General features: G+C 55.7%; 1 protein-coding gene across 2 annotated transcripts; it reads right to left on the minus strand.

Annotated features, from left to right (window-relative positions):
- Positions 1–574: 574 nt before the first annotated feature.
- ARX (aristaless related homeobox) lies at positions 575–12714 on the minus strand. Of its 2 annotated transcripts, none has more exons than XM_063127540.1 (5): positions 12477–12714; positions 10549–11260; positions 7755–7800; positions 4788–5125; positions 575–1129 (listed from the first exon to the last, which is right to left on the minus strand). In XM_063127540.1, exons 1-5 carry the CDS (start codon positions 12667–12669, stop codon positions 877–879), a joined length of 1542 nt encoding a protein of 513 aa, XP_062983610.1. In that variant the 5' UTR covers positions 12670–12714; the 3' UTR covers positions 575–876. The 2 variants fall into 2 exon arrangements, with proteins under 2 accessions (XP_062983610.1, XP_062983609.1); XM_063127539.1 differs by having other exon boundaries at positions 7755–7845.
- Positions 12715–19075: the final 6361 nt, after the last annotated feature.

The raw sequence follows: 19075 nt of genomic DNA on the forward strand, positions 1-19075 counted from the left end.
ATAAATATTTGTCTAGGGCCCCTATGATATCTATAACACGGTAAGAATCTACAGAAAGGACAAACTTGTACAAACACTACACTGAGTGCAATTGTTATATAACATTTCAAATATACAAAGCTCTGTTGGCTGTTTTTTTTTCTGGTTTTCTCTCTCTCTCTCTCTCTCTCTTTTTAATAACAATGGCATATGTACAGTATCGAGCATCACAGTTTAGTGACTTTTAAACAGTCCATATTCTAGCACTGTGTTTCCCTTTGGTTTGCTATAAAACCCTTGGTTGGTGTAGTGATCAAAGGCGGACAACAAAGACCAGACCCCTTTGCCTTAAGTGCACTGGTTCGTTTTTCGCAGCAGCATCGCGTCATTGGCTTTCTTTTGGCCCTGCCACCAGCAGCAGCAGCAGCAGCAGCCTGCTCCTTGCTTCCAAGTCCTCCGGCTCCGAAGTCTCCAGCGCTCGGCTTCGATGACACGAACGGGCCAGGATGACAAAACAGAGGAGGGGGAGAAGGGAGAGAGTAGTGTGGGGGGTTACCATCCTTTCAAACCCACCCTCCCTCCAAATACGTCCCCCCCTCTCTCCTTGGGTGTGTTGCTTGCTGATCAAGGAACAGGGTTCGCACGCACGTTGTGACAAATGTACCAGCCAAGAAGGATTCGCAGATTCGCCCCGAGGGAAGCAGCCAAAGCAAGGAGCCTGGCCTTTCTCCGAGTTCCTAACCGGAGGAGAACCTCTCCAGGGCCGCTGGTCCTCTGTCCCCTTGTGGGTCTGTCTGTCTGTCTGTCTGCCTGCTTCTCTCTTCCTCCCTCCCGTTTTGGTCTTGGATTCGTCCCTCGGCGAGGCGATCTCCGGCTGTCCCCGCAGCTCGGGGCCGCTTAGCACACCTCTTTGCCCGTGCTGTTCCCGGGGAGGATGTTGAGCTGCGTGAGCTGCGCCGCGTGCTCTTTCGCCTTCAGCCGCAGCGCCGCGATGCTGGAGGCGCGCCGGTCCGCCGCCGCCGTGGCCGGGTCCGACAGGCCGCCGCCGCCGCCGCCCGACGGCACGGTGCTCTCCACGGCCGGGGCCGGCTGGCGCAGCAAGGCGGCCGCGGTGGAAGCGCTTGTCAGCGGAGCCATGGTGGAGAAGAGCCTGCAAGCAAAGGAGACACCGGGCGGTCAGGGGAGGCCGCGCGGGGCAGCTCCTCGCTCCGGGCGGGAACTGCCTGCTTGCCCCAGCCCTCGGCGCGCGCTCTGCCCGGAGAAGGCCCAACGCCAGCGCCCGATCAAAGCCTCGCCTGCTCGGGTTTCCGTGCGCCAGGCTGCTCGGGAGGGCCCAGAAGCCAGGGCAGGCGAGCGGACCGCAAGCTGGCAACCCTCGCCTGGGCGGCTGGAATATGAAGTTGCACCAGACCGAGGGGTGGGGAGTGGGGGTGGGAAGGAGGGAGCGGGCCCCACTTCCGCACGTGCTCCTTTCCCTGGCTCCAGGGCTGCCTGGCTACTGAAGTTCACCTTTCACCCCCGCCTCCCTTGATCCCCCACAGAACTTATTCAGACCGCCTGACAGCCTAAAATTGGGGGGGGGGGGGAGGGGGGAAAGGAGAGCGAGAGCGACAGGTTGGAAAATCCCCGACGCTGACAGTCAAAAAGATTATTTGTAAAGTGTCTAATTCTCGCTCATTTGCCGGTGACAGAAGCTGGCTGTCAGGAGCGCTTGAGCCTGTGATCAGAGACAGGAATTAAATAAAAATAAAATCGCGGCTCTTAAGTGATGGATGGAATTCCCTCTTCCTTGGGTGGTTCTCTTCCTCTCCCCCCTCCCACGCCCTTCCCCAAAGCTACGCCGCTCTTTTAATTCTCTGCTGTCTTTACTCGCGCTGCCCTGTGCAGACCGATGTATTATGTCTGTATTTTCTCCACGCCCCCCTTCTTCGGAGTCCCGTCCCGCGTCGCCGCCCAGCCCCTGGATACCCAAAGCGGGGTGTGTGTGCGCGCGCGCGCCGCCGCCTCGGCTCCTTCGCGCCGCGGATGCCCATGCCCAGCAGGGAGCGCCGTCCCTGCGGATTTCCTCACAGTGGAATGCCAATTATTCTCCGGCAACCCTAGCATCCCGGCTCAATGACACAATCTGCGAAATGCCTTCCCCTCTCGTTTGCCTTCCTTGCCTCTCCCCGGAGCAGCCGCTCTGAAGAGTGCAACTGACCCCCTTGACTGGCACGTCGAGATATACAGACTCTCCATTAACCAAGGAGGTGATTATTGACATCATCACGGCTAGGAATTGAACTGTGGGCCTGGAAGGCAACAGGGGCTACATACTAAGCCCGGAGGCGGCTAAGCTCCGGGACTGCCTGCCTGCCTGCCTGCCTGCCTGCCACAACACGCGGGAGGATGGGCTTGGAGGATTTGATAGTTGGGTTGTGTGGTTTGAAGCGCCTTCCCCCGTCAGTGCAGTTCAGCCCTAAAGGATGATGTTCTGAGATCGATCGATCGATCTACCCGGTGGGTATTGTGTTTTTCCTCTCTCCTTTTCCTAGTTGAATTAAAGCCTTTAAAACGATCTGCATGTTGCTGTTCTCCTAAAGAGAACAGCAACATTCAGATCGTCCCATTTTAGCACTGAACTGCACTCAAGATGTCACGGGAGGAAGAAACCACAAACCAAATCTATTTCTCCGAAGGCAGCTGCTGATCTAGGTGAAATTGTTAGGAGTCGCTTCCGATTGCCTAAATGCCTGCCTAAAAATGTTACATTTCAATAGCGGGAACGAATGGCAGGGTGGAGGAAGAGGAGGAGAGGCGGAGGCACAGGCGCACACACACACACACACACAACCACCACCACCTCCTCTCTATGCTTCTCTCTCTCTCTCTCTCTGTCTGCCTCTCAATCTTGATTTCTTTTATCGAATGCCAGTCTGTTTAGTGGGCTTTTTACAACTCATGTTTCAGTTTATTGGGGTGGAGGGAGGAGAAGAGGAGAGGAACAGAAACATCACAACCAGAGCCAGAAGTGCTACATCTGCCTACCCAGGCTGGTGCCCCCAGATGTTTTGGACTTTTAACTCCCAATAGTCCCAGCCAGCACGGCCAGTGGTCAGGAATGCTGGGGTTGTGGTCGAAAACATCTGGAGAGGGCAACAGGTTTGGGGGAAGCCTGTGCTCAGTTGCAGAATCATTGCTACACGTAGAGGGCGTTACAGGAGACCTTCCGCCAGTCACCATTCGGGAAACTGAGTCATTCGGGCTCTTAGGGCAGAGGCTGAAACGGTTTCGTTTTCACACACACCGTCTTAATTTTACCTTGATTCCTCCTCCCGCCCCGCCACTCCTCTTCCAAGAGATAATTTTGTTAAGAGGCGTCTGTCCCTGCTGAATGTGTCCTTCCTTTGTTCTCCTCAGCTATATTTCCCTTGCATGTTCAGGTCTCTCTCGACCTTTAATAAACCCAGTAATTGATCCTTTGTCTCTTTAATTGCCTGCTGGCTTTTTATTTCACTGTTTGGTTTTCATTTAAAGAAAAAACAGGTACAGTGTAACTTTTCCCGATTGATTTACAACCTTGATTTTCCGTTCAGGTGTAAACTACAAGGTCTGGGACATCTGAGCATCTCTCGCTCTCTCTGTCGTCAATGCTGTAAGCTTTCAGTTTATATAAATTGCATAAAATAATTTAATAATCCCTCTCCTCGCGATTTCCCTCTCCCCAACCTCTTCCAATTATTTCTCGCAGTTCCTTTCTGTAATCGTTGGGGGAGGGGGAGGAATATGGGAAGGAAAACTACACTAGAAGTAAATGTATCCTATACATGTAGAAATTTTTAAGGTGGATTTTTCAATAAACAGATTGACTTGCAGCTCCTTAATACACTACATAGAAACCAGAAAAAAAAATTCTAAGAACAACTAAAACAACTTCCAGTCAATGTACTTAAGAACACTGTCTACATGTAATTACCAGAGACTGGCGGATTTTTTTTAAAGTTACCCCTATCCAATCAGGGAATAAGAAATAACACGTGATCTGCACATGCAGGGTTTTGTTTTTTTGATCCCACGGCATTCGAATTCCGAATTCTAAAGACACCCACTGGGGAAGTTTGGATGTTTGCAACCCAGCTGCAAAGAGACTGAATTCTTGCATCCTGTCTACAAATGGAAAACTTTCGCAAATTGTTGCCAATGGGCTGGAAGAGCGTCCCTGCCATCGCCCAGCCCGCAATAATAGGAGTTCGACCCACTGAACACAGAGGAACTTCCTTCTGAGCAAAGATGAGAGGGTTGGGCTGCAAACGGAGGACCTTCAAGGCGCAATTCTGTGCATAGCTAGGAAAAGGCCCTGCAACTCCCAGCAAGCACCTTTGCCCCCGATCTAAGCAGGCATAGGATTGAGCCTTTAAGGCAGAAATGGTTCCATTTCACCCACTTCCGTCTCACCCGCTCCAGCCCTCTGCAAGGCCTAGACGCAACGCCCCTTAACCTGGTGTCCTTCAGCCAGTGGTGGTGGGGGTGAGAGTCCTGGGAGTTGTCGGCCAACGCAGCGTCTAGGCCAGCCTTTCCCGGTTGGAAAAGGCTGGCCTAGGCGCCCTCCTAGCTGGTTAAGGCTTCGAAGCGCTTCCGCCTTCGCCCCTGACCCGAGGCTGCGCCTTCCCTCCAGCGGAGGGCTTTCCCGCGCTCCTTCCCTGGGCCTGCACGTGCACCCGACGCCACGCGCGGCTCCCCGGAAGGAAGCCTCCCTGGGGCCCCTGCCTGCGAGGGGCGCTGCAGCCCCACGCGGCCCTTCTCGCACCTCACGAGCGAGGGTCTTTTACCTGCCGAAAGCCGGGCTGATGAAGGCCGGGTGCCGGAACACCGCCGCTCCCAGGAAAGTGCTGAGGCCTAGCGGGGTCCCGCTGGGAGGCAGCGCGGCCGAGCCGGGTGGAGGCGGCGGCAGGCTGGGGAAGGCGGCGGCGGCGGCGGCTGCGGCGGCGGCGGCCGTCCAGGCGGAGTCGAGAGCTGGGTGGTGAGGAGGGAAAGGACTAGCATCAAGGTAGGGACTGAGCGGGTGAGACGCCGACAGGGGCCCAGGGAAAGGCAGGCCGGGCGGGTGGGTCTGCGCGCCGGCCTTTTCCCTCTTCCGCCATTTGGCTCTCCGGTTCTGGAACCAGACCTGGAAGCCAACAGAAAACAAGGGGTGGGGGTGGGGGCAAGGCGGTTAGTAAGCGGGCCCGTTCTGCTCCTCTTCCGCGCCTCGGGCTCCTCCCGCACTTGGTTGAGCTCGGGAGTATGTCCGCGCCCACTCGCCGCGGCACAAGGTCACCTAAGCGCAGGGACCAGGCGCCCTCGTTAAAAGCCAGGGGTCCCCTGCGCGCCCAAGGCAGAAGGGGCGTGACGGATCCCGACGTTCTCTTACGAAGAACCCAGAACTTGACGTGACGTCACACAGCCATTCTTCATCTCCCTTACTGGCGAAACAGAGGGCGCCGTCCTGTGCGTGTTTAGGCAGGAAAAAAGCCCTGCAACTCCCGACCAGCCATGCTGGGAATTGTAGGACTTTCCACGCACACCCTACCTAAACGCATGCCAGAGGGCCGTGCCCTTAGATTGTAATCCCCTTGCTAGCAGAAATCTCTCTCACACATGCATCCCCCTCCAGATCTAGAGTGGGCCATGGAAATGGATGATGTGATAGAAATAATTAAGACCACTGATGTCCGCCGCCCCCACACACACGCAGCGAAAAAGCCATCTTTGACATAGCTATTTATTTTCAGGAATGGGCCTGACTTCGTGTTCCGCGGGTAGAAACACACCTAGAGCCCCTTTTTGAAAGTTCCCCCCAATCTCGTGCAGCTGTACTCAGGAACCCTCGCTTGATGCTCGTTCCTTTCAAAGCCTTCCCGGCGCGTTCTCCCCCGCCCCCCTCTCCTTTTCTCAACTCCACTGGTTTGACAGACAGTTGAATGTTTTCGCCAACACATACGCTAAACATCGTGTTTTCTTTTATTACGATTTTACAGCCAAGCCTTCTTTGCGGCGCTTAAAAGGCTCTAACTCTAATTTCCAAGTCGATGGAAATTATTATTATTATTATTATTATTATTATTATTATTATTATTATTAGTGTGGTTATTACACCATCTCCGCAGCCGCCCACACTCAGCGCCTCCGCCAGATCTCTCAATCCGCGTTCACATTTGCAGATATTTCTCATCCTTTCTTTTGGTATCAGCGGGCGGAGGGGGGGGGGACAAAAAGAGGAGCGATAAATGGTTGTTGTTGTTTTTGCTCCCCGCCCTCTTCTTCTTAACCAAAACTGGTGGGGTGGGGGAGATTTTCAATTCATCTTACCTATCCACCTCTTTTCTCCCGTTTTGAATCGACGGAAGTGTGAACTCGCGCAGCGCTAGCATGGCATAAAATCATGGCTCGTTTGGAAAGAGGAGAACGCGTGGTGGTGGAGGTCTCCCTTTCGAAATCCAAACGGATTTCGCTTCCATCGGAGAAAAGGGTTTGGAAAGGGGTTAAGGGCCGGGAAGGGGGGTGAGAAAGGCGCCCCTGCTCGCGTGGGATTTGGGAAAGCGAGGGCCCTTCTTCGGGGGGCCTGGATCTGCTCCTCGCCCACTGCAGCCCCAGCCCAGGCGTTGGGGCTCAAGGCAGCTGAAACCTCGCCGTCTCGGCGCGTCTCTCCCGTCTCCAACTCAATTAGCAACTTGGCCCCACTGCAAATTCCCCCTCTTATTGAATTAATAAGTTTGAGTACACCCAAAGGTAAACTGAGGGGCTCTAATAATTCATATTCCCCTTAATTACATCTTCTCCGGTGAATAAGGAGGGAGGGGTGGGCGAGAAAGAAAGAAAGAAAGGAGGGCGCGCGCGCGCGGGGGGGGGGAATCTCTCTGTCTCTCTGCTCGCTCTCTTTTTAGTTATTTAACTTTCCCACGACTCATTCCCCTGAGCTGAAAATCCTGATTTGCTGTCACATCTCTGTTTGACAATGGAGAAATGTGTCAACAGAAAGGAGGGGACCGGGCTCTTCATTAGCCCCTCTAATGCGAGAAGCTGTTGTGTATTAAATGAGCCATATGGAATTTATGATGCTTTAGCCGCGCCTGACTTTCAGTGTAAAGTGATTTGCTCAGAGCCAAAAGGCCGGAGCCATCTGTTGGGGGCTGGCCAAAGCCGGGCGTGTTTGGCGTCTCGTTCGCCGCGCTCCAGAGCCTCCAGCCCGAGGAGAAGCAGCTCGGCGTGGGGTGGGGGAGAGGGACGTGTGCCCCCGCCACCGCTCCACGCCGGCAAACGCCTTTGATAGCGTCGTGCATTCGATCCAAAAACAAAATGTGGGAAATCAGCAGTGTTAGCTGCCTGGCGCTCTCCGGAGCCGGGCGGGCAGGGAGGGGAGCCAGCAGGCCGTCCCCTTCCAAGGGCCCTGTTTGCTCTCGCGCCCAAGTGCCCTTTGATGGAGGCCCGATTGGCCATTGGAGAGCGTGGCCAAATACCTGCTTGGCGAGGCGTTGGGCTGACAACCACGGCTAGGGTATTCATTGTGAGGTGGTTGGGGCTGGAGGGGGGAAGCGGAAAGAAAGAAGGCTCTGCTGGTGTGTGTGCCCCCCCCCCCGCACGGACATGAGACGGCTGCCCTCTGCCCATCACCCTGGCTTCTGATCTTAATATTGGGGGCGGGGAGGAGAGAGCGTTTGGGCCAAGGCTCTCCAAAACGCCTCTCTTTTTTCGTCCCATCACTTGCGGAGACCCCTACCCCGCTCCCCCTTCCCAGTTCCGGCTCTCCCGGGACTCACCTGCACTCTGGCTTCGGTCAGATCCAGGCGCATCGCCAACTCCTCCCTGGGAGGGAAACAAGCACAACAAGACAGGCGCTCAGGTGAGGCCCTGCAAGGGGAGGGGGAGAAAGAGTCCAGTGGTGCCGGCTACCACTCCTCGGGGGCCCAGAGCCTCCCCTCTTTGCCCATATAGGGAACAGCCATCCCGGCCAAAAGCCCCAAGCTGGACCAACTTCCTGCCCCTTCGCCCCAGCTCCTTCTGACTTTGGATCGCCCCAAACGTCGGAGTCATCCCCCCCCCCCACAAACATCCAACATACCCGCCCCCTAAACGAAACCAGAAAGCTCTTCCTCAGTACGCTGCCTTCGAATCAGGCGGACAAGTGCAGGCTCGAAGGAAACCCCAAGCCCCTGCGTAGGCAATTAACTTCTTCTTCTTCTTCTTCTTCTCATTATTATTATTATTATTTTTAAGGAAAGGGATAATTTGGCACTGGGGTGGGGATAAGAGGGTGCCCAAGGGCGGTGTCCTCCCGAAACGGGCCGGGCCCACCTTTCCTCCTTCGTCCCAGGCCAAAGCCCTCTCCGATCGGCTCCCCCCTCCAAACGCTGCGGCACAGGGGTGATCCATTGAGCTGCAACGCGAGCCCTTCATTGCGGTTATTATTGCAACAATTAAGGCAAATCGGAAACCATTAGGATGTTAGGAAACTGCTCATAATCTGTTTACCTCGAATATGAGAGCTCCCGGGATAATTGGCTCTCCCTCCGCTAGGAAGAAAAGCGCCGCGCTGGCCAAGGAGGGAGCCTGGCGGGGCCGGAGCGGCGAGAGGAGTCCGCCTTTGCCGGGCTCCTTCGGGCTGCCAAAAGGGGAAACCCCCAGGCCAGGCCGGCCGGCTTCCCCGCAGGCAAACCAAGGCCGCGCTTCCCTGCCCCGACGTGCACCAGGAGAGAAGCGGCCTGCCTGGCTAAACCCACCCGGAAAAGCCAAGCCACGTGGCCACTTCAAATACAATTCGAACTGAAACCAGGCCGGGTATGTTTGCGATTCCCCCACTCCCGCCCCCCACAGACTTCAAGGGAGAGCTACAGGCCATTCTCATGCTTTGTAGCGAGGTAAAGGAGGCCGTGGGATTGCTCTGAAGCCCGCAGTTCCCTTCGGTGGCAAGGGGATGCGATGACGTCCTCTGCCATTTATTTAGTGAAGGCTGCGATTCTACCTCCGCTGGCTCCGGAGGAAATTCCAGCAGGTGTGCAAAGGCAGAAACTCTGCCTCTGTTTCCACGGAAATGTGCCCAGGAGGGCAGAGGCATGAGTTTAAAGCTGCAGGCATTTTTTGGAAGTAAGGGACTGAACAACGCTTTTTTGCTATGATAAAAACAAATAACCAGTAAATTTTGCTACGAATATTGTAAAATATGACTTCTCTCGACTTCGGGTGCCACAATAAATAAATAAAACAAAACCACACGCAAATCTTCACCCTTTGCAGTCCAAAATTACCCCCCCCCTTGAACCAAACGGGTCAACCTGAGTTTAATAAGGGCGTTTTGCTCTCCTGTTCTCTTCATTCGCTGGCAATAGAAGGGGAGCATTTGGGAAACGGAAAGGTGGAAACAATCCGTAGGGAGAGCAAAGGATCTGACTCCGACTAAGAAAAATAATCTATCCTTAGGCCACAAACAAAACGGATCTCCGCAATGTTATTTTAAATTGAATTAAGCTTGCTTCCCAAAGCAGGATTTAAACTAGGGGAGGTGGAAGATTTCGCTCCTGAAAGTGCAAGTGCATTCCTTTAATTCGGATCAAGTGAGAGTTCTGAAAGCACTGGTAGCCGGGACCTTAGAGGAAACTTCTTTTAAAGTCAGCCAGCTTATGGCGCAGCTCCTACCCGCCGCCCCGGAGGAATCTCAGAGCAAGGCAGTAGATCGGAATGGCTTTCTCTCGCAGCCCCCCCCCCTCGGCCCCCCTTCCCCTATTTCTTTTCTTTTCTGGACGGAGCCCAGGAACGGCCAGCAGAGCCGGCGAGTGGGCTGCGGGTGGGCGGGCGAGCGAGCGCGCGCTTGGGGCCTCTGCCAACGCGTTCCAGCCAAGCTGCCCTCTCGTTCCATATTTTTAGCCTCCCAAAGCGGAATACTTTGATCTTTTCACATATATATATATTTATATATGTGTATGTGTAGGACTTCCAAACAGCAGGGCAGCGCTCCAGCTTCACGGAGAGCCGCGAAACTGATACCCGACAGCCTAGCCGGAGGATCAAGGCAAAAATAGACGCCGGAGGGCTTTTGGCAAGGACCTGGCCCAGTCTCAGCCTCATCTGTCCTTGGCCGGCGTGACAAGCCCCGAGCCCTGGGCACGTCGCCTCGGAAAGGCCGCGGACTAATCGGCTGGGCGGGCGAGCCTGGGGAAGAAACTTCGGAAGTCGAGAGGCCAGGCGCCCGGCTGCTAGAAACCGCCCCACCCCCGCGCGCCACCGCAAAGAAGGTTCTCCGACCCTTCCTGCGGGAATTTCCCGCCCGCCCCCCTTTTCCATCCCGTGACTTTCGTTCTTTCAGTGCAGCTTCCCAAAGCTTTCTGTTTCACCTTCACTTCGGATCGGGTAAATTGATCAAAAGGTCCTACGGATCCTCCCCCGCCGCCCCTTCTTGCGATCTCCCCCGCAGCCGCGTCACAACCGGGGTCCCCTCTATCAACCCGCCCCCCATTTTGAGCCCAAGACGGCCCCTCGTCCCTCTGGCGCCGCGGAGCGGGAGGCAGGGCCGGGCGCCCCCGCCCCCGCTTCTTCCCCCGCGTCCGCCCCGTCGCCTACCTGGTGAAGACGTCCGGGTAGTGCGTCTTCTGGAAGGCCCTCTCGAGCTCCTCCAGCTGGTAGCTGGTGAAGGTGGTGCGGTAGCGGCGCTGCTTGCGCTTGAGCAGCCCCTCCTCGGAGTCGCTGCCCGCCGACAGGCACACGCTGTCCTCGCCGTCCTTGCCCTCGGCCAGCTCGTCGGCGGGCAGCAGCAGCTCCTCCTTGGGCGAGCCGCCGGCGCCCTCGCTCCCCGGCCCGGCCGTCACCGCCGCTGCCCCGGGCCCCACGCCGGCCCCGACGACACCCGCCGCGCCCCGCCGGGCCTCCTGGGCCTCGGCCAGCAGCTCGTCCTCCTCATCCAGCTCCTCGTCCAGCTCCTCGGCCTCCTCCTCGTCTTCCTCGTCGTCGTCGTCGTCCTCCTCCTCCTCCATCAGCTCGTCGTCCCGGCTGGGCCTGCCGTCGGGGCCGCTGCCGCCGCCTCCTGCGGGGCTGCTGAGGTCGTCGAGGGCGGCGGCCCGCGCGAAGGGCGCGTTTTCCCGGTACGATTTGCTGCGGCTGATGCTGACCTGCGGCGCCTGGCTGATCTTGAGCGAGTCCCACGACGAGGCGCCCGCCTCGGCCCGCTCGGCCCGCGCCAGCAGCCGGCCCCCGCCGGGCCCGTAGAGGCGGCGCAGCTTGGGCGGCAGGTGCAGCTCCGCAGCCTCGAAGCCGGGCGGGCTGCCCTTGGCTGGTCCTGCCGGGGAGACGGAGACAGAGACATGCACGGGTCACCCCACCGGGCCGGGAAGGGGCGCCCCCCCCGTCTGCCAAGCCTGTGCTCCCCCAAACCCCAAGCAGCTCCCGCAAAAAGGAGCAGCAAGAGGTGCAGGCTGCTGGAAAGAGCCCCCAAGTCTTGCTCCAGGCGTCTCCAACTTTCTAACCAGGTTGATCCCTCATTAACGAGGTCGAATTTCTCCAAGATTACTCCTGGAGACCCAAAAACTTAAAGGGAAGCGCCCTCAAAATCTACCCAAATATTTGTTTAATTTAAAAAAAAGCATAAGCCGCACTTTCACCTTCAAAACGGATTTCAGGGCGGTGTTTGGGAGTATACAGGGATGTAAAACGGAGATTTTATTTGGAGGAAGCACCCGCGAACGTCCTTGGAGAAGAAGCCAGTGGTTCCCTATGGCCTTTCCGTTCAACCCATCCTGACCTTTCCACAAACGCCAAGGGGCGCCTGTCTAGAATTCCCCCACCACCACTGCCCGCCTCCTCCTGAGGGTATCAGACACCTGTCGGTCACGTCAAAAGACTTGCCGGACGTCTCTGCCCGCTCCACGAGCGCCCCGCGTGTGCAGGCGAGCGGGGAGCTCCAGGCCACAGAGCAAGAGCCGGAGAAAGGCCCCGCGCTTCTATCCGTCCCCGTTTCTCGAGAAAGTCTCCATGGAGCCCCGATTCCCCACAACCTGGAGCGTCACCGCGAACTACACCAGATCCATTCGCCCTTCAGGCCTGGCAGAGGCAGGCGCTGCGGAGTGCGAAGGCACATCACCGCCGGGACCTCCCGACAAGGGCCGCCCGGCGTCCTCACAGGGCCACCCACCCACCCCAAAGCAGGAGGGAGGGTGGCGGGCTCCCCCTCGGTCCGCACCCCAGCCCCTTCTGCCCCAGCAGCACAAAGCCTGGCCCAGGGGCAGTGGGGGCCGTGCGGAAGCCGAGCCGAGGGGGAGCGGAGTTCCCACGAGTCCGATCCCACTCGCCAGCTCCCCCTCGGAAAGCCCATGGCCAAGGGCGAAAGGAAGGGGGGCTCATGGCAGCCAGACCTGCCCCGTCCCCGGGAGCAAGGCGCTGATCTCTGTCGAGGGCGGCTGCCTAGGCCCGCTCCCGGGCGAGATCCTAGCGGTGTCCCCTTCCCGCCCTCTAGGCCCGCTCGCCGGCTTCCTGCCCCGCCCCGCCCCGTGCCTTACCTTGCCCGGCCTTGTCCGGCTCGGCTCGGCTGGCCAGCGGCGGCAAACTGGCCGCGGGTCCCAGCAGCCTCATCTTGCACGGGCTCCTCCTGCCCAGGATGCTGTCGATGCAGTAGGAGGAGAGCAAAGTTGGCGATTTACTTTTGCAGTCGGGCCTCTCGGAGCAGCTCTCCTCTTGGTACTGGTTGCTCATGGCTTGAGCTGGTCTGGCTTCCCTTCCTGCTCCTGCTCCTCCTCCTCCTCCGCCGCCTCCTTCTCCTGCCGCTGCCGCCGGCGGCGGACTCGTTTCGGCCGCGCGTGGGCTCGGTCCGGCTCCCCCCCTCCTCCTCCCCCCACCAGGCACCGGCTGCGCCTCGTCGCCCCTCTCTCGCTCTTCCTGCCCAGGACCCCGGGAACAAGTGTAGCGACTGAGGCGCGATAGCTTGGCTCTAGATTCCCTCTCCTCCACGTGCTGGGAGCCGCGCTCTGATTGGCTCTCGCCAGAGGCCGGGCAGCCTCCGGCGCCCAGCCAAGGGAAAAACGCGGCCCGGATTCCAAAGGGGGCGGGGGGAATGGCCCGGGATTGACAAAGTTGGCTGACTAACTTTCCCTGGGCAGACCTCGCCCTTGCCGGGGCTGAAGGACGGGAAGGGATCGGAGGAAGGTCGCCTCGTTCAAGGCTTCTTTCCTGGCAAGGGGCGGCGTCCTGCCCACTTCACACCTCCGGAGGCGCGGGGTAGGCGGGGGGAGGGGAAGGAGAGAGAATATACCCACATCATCCACATTACAACAAATCTGAACTACATTTGTTACAACTAGAACCTTCTTCCGTGTGGATCGATTTTATTCCGTCCAAATCTTCCAATTTAGGCTACTGTTACACTCAGGGAAAGTTTCTTCTCCCTAATTTTTAGAAAGTGAGTTGCTGAGGTTTTATTAAATTAGCCAGTGGGTTAGTGGATTGATGGTTATTATATTCCATTTGGTTCTGATCTTTGTTAGGTAAAGAATGATCTGCAAAGATTTCTACATAACAGCGCATATCCTGTGCATGTCGAGTTAGAATGAAATCCCCGTGTTTTACTCCCTAGAAAGTGTTAGAATTGCAATCATACCGTAGAATGTGTGTGTATGTGTGTGTACTCGCACCTTCATACATATATAAACGTGTATATATTTATCTGTATCTAGAGTGAACTATAAATTTAAAACACGTGGGATTAGATAGATAGATAAGAGTTCGTTCAGCTGACAAATTCGTACAGAAAAACTCGCAAGGTCGGCCAGTTTCTAACATATTGGGCTTTTAAAAAAAACATATTAAATGATCAAACGACTAAAATGAACAGGCACAAGACAAACCCAACAGAACAAGTGGGAACGATGACAAGGAATTGTTGAAAGCAACTTGTTACAGTTTCATCAGGCGATTTCTCATTAATTGTTCTCCTGGGCCCACGGAGCCTTTGGTCACTATGCTGGAAATGTAGCATCTCGCTAAAGCAAACCTGCGAAATTACGGGCCAATCCTCCTTCGCCCCACGATTAAAAACCGTCCTGGTACAAGTCAGCGATTTGTCTTGAATGTGACGGGATCAGGGCGCGGGGTGTGTGTGTGTGTGGGGGGGGGAGAGCGCGCCCAAGAATTTTTGTTCTGGTTTGTGGTTCCTCCGTCGCTGGGACTGATTCCAAATCGAAAAACCTCGCTCCGAAACAGGGGACTTGGGCAGCTAGGCTATCGTGGCTCGTCTTCCTAAATTAGCTTCAAACAGCCTTTCTCTGCAGAAGCGGCCTGCTTCGCAAGGAAAGCTCCCGGGGTCTCGGGCCCTCACCACCGCCTGCCCGTGATCGCGACCCTGTGTGAAAGAGCCCGGAGGAAAAGACGCGCGGGGCTTCGGCCATTCGCAAGAAGGGAGGCGCTGGCGGCCGCATCAGGCCAGGCCAAACCGGCCCTGAGGATAAATCTCTCTGTATCGTTCTTTGGGTAGTGGTGTGGTTTTTATTTAAAGAATTTCTGACCACATGTGCCTTTTTGTCATTCTAGAATACGATAATTCTCTCTGGGAAATACAGCTCGACTGACATTGTGGGGGGACTTCATTTGGGGGGACTTCATAAAGGCGTGCAGCATCCGCAGGGCCAGGATCGCGCATTTGCTCCGCCGCTGCTCTTCCAGGACCCCACCGTCTTGCAAAGGCACCGCGAAAAACAGAGGCAGAGGCGAGGAGAACGAGAGAGCAAATAATGGTGACAATCCAAGTTTGGGACAAGGGGAAAGACTCCAGGCCTGGTTTTCTTTCCACTCAACCTCCCTCCCTCCCTCCCTCTCTCTCTCTCTCTGAACGTGTCAAAGAAATTTACAAAGGCATCTACTTGAATCGCTTACAGTTGGTATTTAAAAATACAAGGATTTATAATTGGGATCTCTCTCTCTCTCCCTCTCTTTCTCTCTCTACTGTAATAAACATCTGGATAACTCTTTCAAATGCTAATGTGCGACCGACGCTCCGGGGCTGCCTTGGCAGAAGTGTTTCGCGCGCAACTGGAGACGGTGGGAAGGGGCTGGGAAGCGCAGCGCAGCGCCGGCTCCCCGAGGGGAAGCCTCTTCCGGAGGTTGGTAGCGGAGCGCTCCCCCGGCTCACCTTCCCCAGCCGCAGACTGCCCGGCCGCCCGCCTGCCTGCTCCCTTCGTTTCGCCCTCGCTCCCCGGTGACACTTCCCCCGCCCAAAGAAAGCTGCGCCTCGTCGCCCCTCATCGCGCTCATCGCCACCCGTCTGTCCCGGCAAAGCTCTCAAGTTCCAAACCAAACATTTATTTTTACTACTACATGTGTGTGTGTGGGGGGGGAGTGAAATGAACGTTAAAGAGTGCCCTTCCAACCTTGTTCTTGCCACCGAAACATACACACACAGAAAAAGAAAAAGAAATGCAGGCAGAAATAAGAGAGAGAGAGAGAGAGAGAGTCCTTTGGACCATTGTTAAGAATAAAAGAGCAGCGGCGATCATAGTGGGTCCCATCCGCCCTTCCCAGATCCAGAGAAAGGGGAGCATCGTGTGTGTGTGTGTGTGTGTGTGAGAGAGAGAGAGAGAGAGAGAGAGAGAGAGAGAGAGAGAGAGAGAGAGAGAGAGAGAGAGAGAGAGATGGTGGGGGACGGAGGACAGACACTAAATGGACAAGAACTGATCGGGTTGAAAGAGTAAAAGAGAGACCAGTGAAAGCCTGAAAGAAAAACCAATATTGGGAAAGCAGTAGCTGCCTGGAGAAGAATGTTATTTTTGTGGCCAAATCAAGGAATCACTCGCGGCATTTTGCCACCTATTGGAAGGGCAATTGCTTTTGTCTCGCCTTTTCGTTCTGGCAAACCCTCCCAACTTAGTGGCGAGGGTGAAAGGGAGAAGGCGCCCAAGCCTGCCCTCAGGTGCCCTTTAGCCGCCCGAGGCCGACGTCGCCTGCCCCTCCGTTCTCTTCTTCTTCTTCTTCTTCTTCTTCTTCTTCTTCTTCTTCTTCTTCTTCTTCTTCTTCTTCTTCTTCTTCTTCTTCTTCTTCTTCTTCTTCTTCTTCTTCTTCTTCCTCTTCTTCTTCTTCTTCTTCTTCCTCCTTCTTCCTTCTTCTTCCTTCTTCCTTCTTCCTTCTCCTCCAAAGGTATGGCCTTTCTTTTTTAAGCAGTCCCAGTCCAAAGCCACCCTGTCACAACTCGTGGCACCGCTCGTGATGGCAGGCAGCCATGTGGACCCCCGGGGCGTTCACCAACCGCGGTTATTTTTCGGACGCCACAACTTTACACCGTCGCTTCATTCAGAAAAAGCCACTTGGCCGGCCGGCCCTGAAAGTCGCTCGAGTGGCTCTGTACAATTCGCTCATTCTTTGGGCTCTACTGGTCGAACCCCCCTCCCCGACCCCACGTCCCCCTCCATTAAATAAATAAAATGCACTCGAAAAGCGCCCCCCCCCAGCCTTCTTTTCAGCCCCCTCTCTCTTGGTCAAGGGGTCTCCAACCCCCAACCCCCAAATCAACACTCTCTTTGACCCGCTTCCAAAGGACGACGGTTCTAGCAGGAGAGGAGCCGGAAGTGGAAAGAAATGAGCGGGCGGAGAGCCCCCTTGCTGGCGGAGCACAAGATTTTCAAAACAAATCAACCAAAGGAGGCGAAATCGTTGCGTGTTTTTGTTGTTGCCGTTGTTGGTACAAAACCGACGCTGTCCGCACTCGATGGGCTCAGTCGAACCGAAGCAAAACCGTTTGCATGGCACTTAGACATAGGGGCCCTTTCTGTTTAAAAGCAGGGTCTGCAATTATTATTATTATTATTATTATTATTATTATTATTATTATTATTATTATTATTATTATTATTACCACTACCACTACCTCTCCCTCTCCACATCTACATTCGAGCCATTAGATGCCGATGTCCTCCGAATCACAAACCTCTGAGCCTCGGAAGGCAGCGAAGTTTGGCAAGGACGGATCCTTCCCCGCTCCGATGGGGTCGCCAAGCAGCCCTAATCTGCCCCACCTCTCCGCCGCCCGGTCCCCGCCCGCCCCCGTCCCCAGTTTAAGCGCTCCGTTGCGGTCGAGGCAGCCCCATTTCCCAGCCCCTGGACCTCAAGCCGAGGAGGTGCTTTGCCTGCCCGGACCACCGACGAGCAGCCGGTGTAGCCGCGCGCCTTTGCGCTTTCTCTGTTCCCTTCCTTCCCTCTCTTTCCTCCCCCCCCCGCTTTCCCTTTTTTTAAAATAAAAATAAAAACAAACTTCCCTTCATTGATGGTCTCTTTCTCCCTCTTCCCTCCTGCAACCTGCTAATTTAACACCGGAGCGCCTTATTGCAGGGCTCGGGGGAAGCGAGGGAGCGAGAGAAAACAACAATAGTGCAATGATCCAAATGATACAGTCGAATTATAGCAATTAGAGTTCTACTTGGAGGAGAAAACCTTGCTGAGATCAGCCAAACAAACTGATGCCTTGTAAGGATAACAAGCTTTGGGGAGTGACAGCCAGCGCTGGGAAAGGCAGGAGGGCATCCGCCGGCGCAGTTCCTTAACATCCACCTCCCCCCCCCCCACCCCGCCCGGCAAATCTGCCAAGATCAGCCTCCTTGAATGGGGCTTTCCATTTCAGCTCCGCGCGTGTTGGGGTTGATCCATCTCTCCCCCACCCCAATTGTGCCAACAGGAGGCAGGAAAAATCGAATCCCTTCTCTTCCCCCATCCAACCCCCTCCCCCGAGGCTGGCTGGCTCCTCCCGCCCCATTCGGGCAGGGCAAACCCGCTTCCAGAAAGGGCCCGGAGATGGCTGGCAGCCCAGACGAGCCCCTACGTGGCTTTCCCTCGCTCCTCCTCTTCCTCCTCCTCCGAGGTGTTGGGGGTGCGAGCCGGCCACGCGTGGGACTTCAGCAGCTACGGCTTTCCTCCCTTTCGTTTTTACTCTAGAGTAGGAGCAGGGGGCTCAGTCTGGATCCGGACCGTGGCCTCGGGAGAGAGTGTACGGGGGCTTGTAAGATCAGGATCGTCCACCCCCCATGCCTACTCTAGAGTAAAGTAGAAAAGACGACACAGCTGCTAGACACACATTGCAAGTCATGTGTTTTTGGCCTTTAATGTCGAGCAAAGTACGTGCCGGATTGGGTGATAGTTCTCCGGATCTCGGATGGGTGGGATTTTAGATCCTGGGCCTATATCATGGCCGGGGGTGGTGAGAAAGACGATATCGAAGCGGCAAACCCCCATGCTTACAGATTTTAATATAAGAGGCAAAAAGAGAACCCACTTGGGGTGCAGCCCTCAGCTGCTTGCCCTGCCTGGAAGTAGGTTCAGACATCAGGTGCACGGTCCCAATGCAGAGAAAGTTAGTGCTGCTCCTGACCTGCTAAAATCTTTCCGTCGTAACTAACGTGAGCAACAGGACTTGAGCACGACGATTTTTTTTCTGGATCGGGACCAACGTGTTTACTTGAGCTGGAATCCTAAGCACATTTAGCTCGATGCGCTTAGGGCTTACTTTTGAGTAGACATGCGCTTCAGGTCTGGGCCGTGACACCTAGCGCTCAGGTATTAGCCGCCTGGGAATATATTTGCTCGCGGGTTCCTGTTTGGCAACCCCCGTTTCGGCCAGAATCGCCCTCGGTCCATGGCCAGGCCTCTTCCTGGCACTTTCCGAGGAGTTCTTCCGACAACAATGGTTTTAGTCCTTAAGTTGCCACGGGACTCTTCCTTGGTTTTGCCGTCCCTCTGGAAACGCATTTCCTTGGCATCTTTTCCAGTGGGGTTACAGAGGCCTGGCCATTATCTTCCGAGCTGGTCTCTCGCATTCGTTTTCATACGTGCCGCTTAAGATAGGAGGGAGGTTCAGAGTGAAAGCAAGGAACGACATTTCCCCGGTAATTCCGATTTATTGGCACCTCTGAACCTCCCTCCTGCGGTAGCCTGGACGCTGGAAAACGAATGGAACAGCTGGGAATATTAGGGGCTCCTCTGGCACACCCACTGGAAAGCAGGCCAAGGAAATGGATTTCCAAAGGGGCAGCTGAATCCGTCTGTGGCAGCCAAACACATCGAAGCGTCTCTGTTACCTTCAAGACTAAGAGCGCGATCCTATGTATGTTTACACAGAAAAACGTTC

The sequence above is a fragment of the Elgaria multicarinata genome, chromosome 5, assembly GCF_023053635.1.
Source record: "Elgaria multicarinata webbii isolate HBS135686 ecotype San Diego chromosome 5, rElgMul1.1.pri, whole genome shotgun sequence".
Taxonomy (NCBI): domain Eukaryota; kingdom Metazoa; phylum Chordata; class Lepidosauria; order Squamata; family Anguidae; genus Elgaria; species Elgaria multicarinata.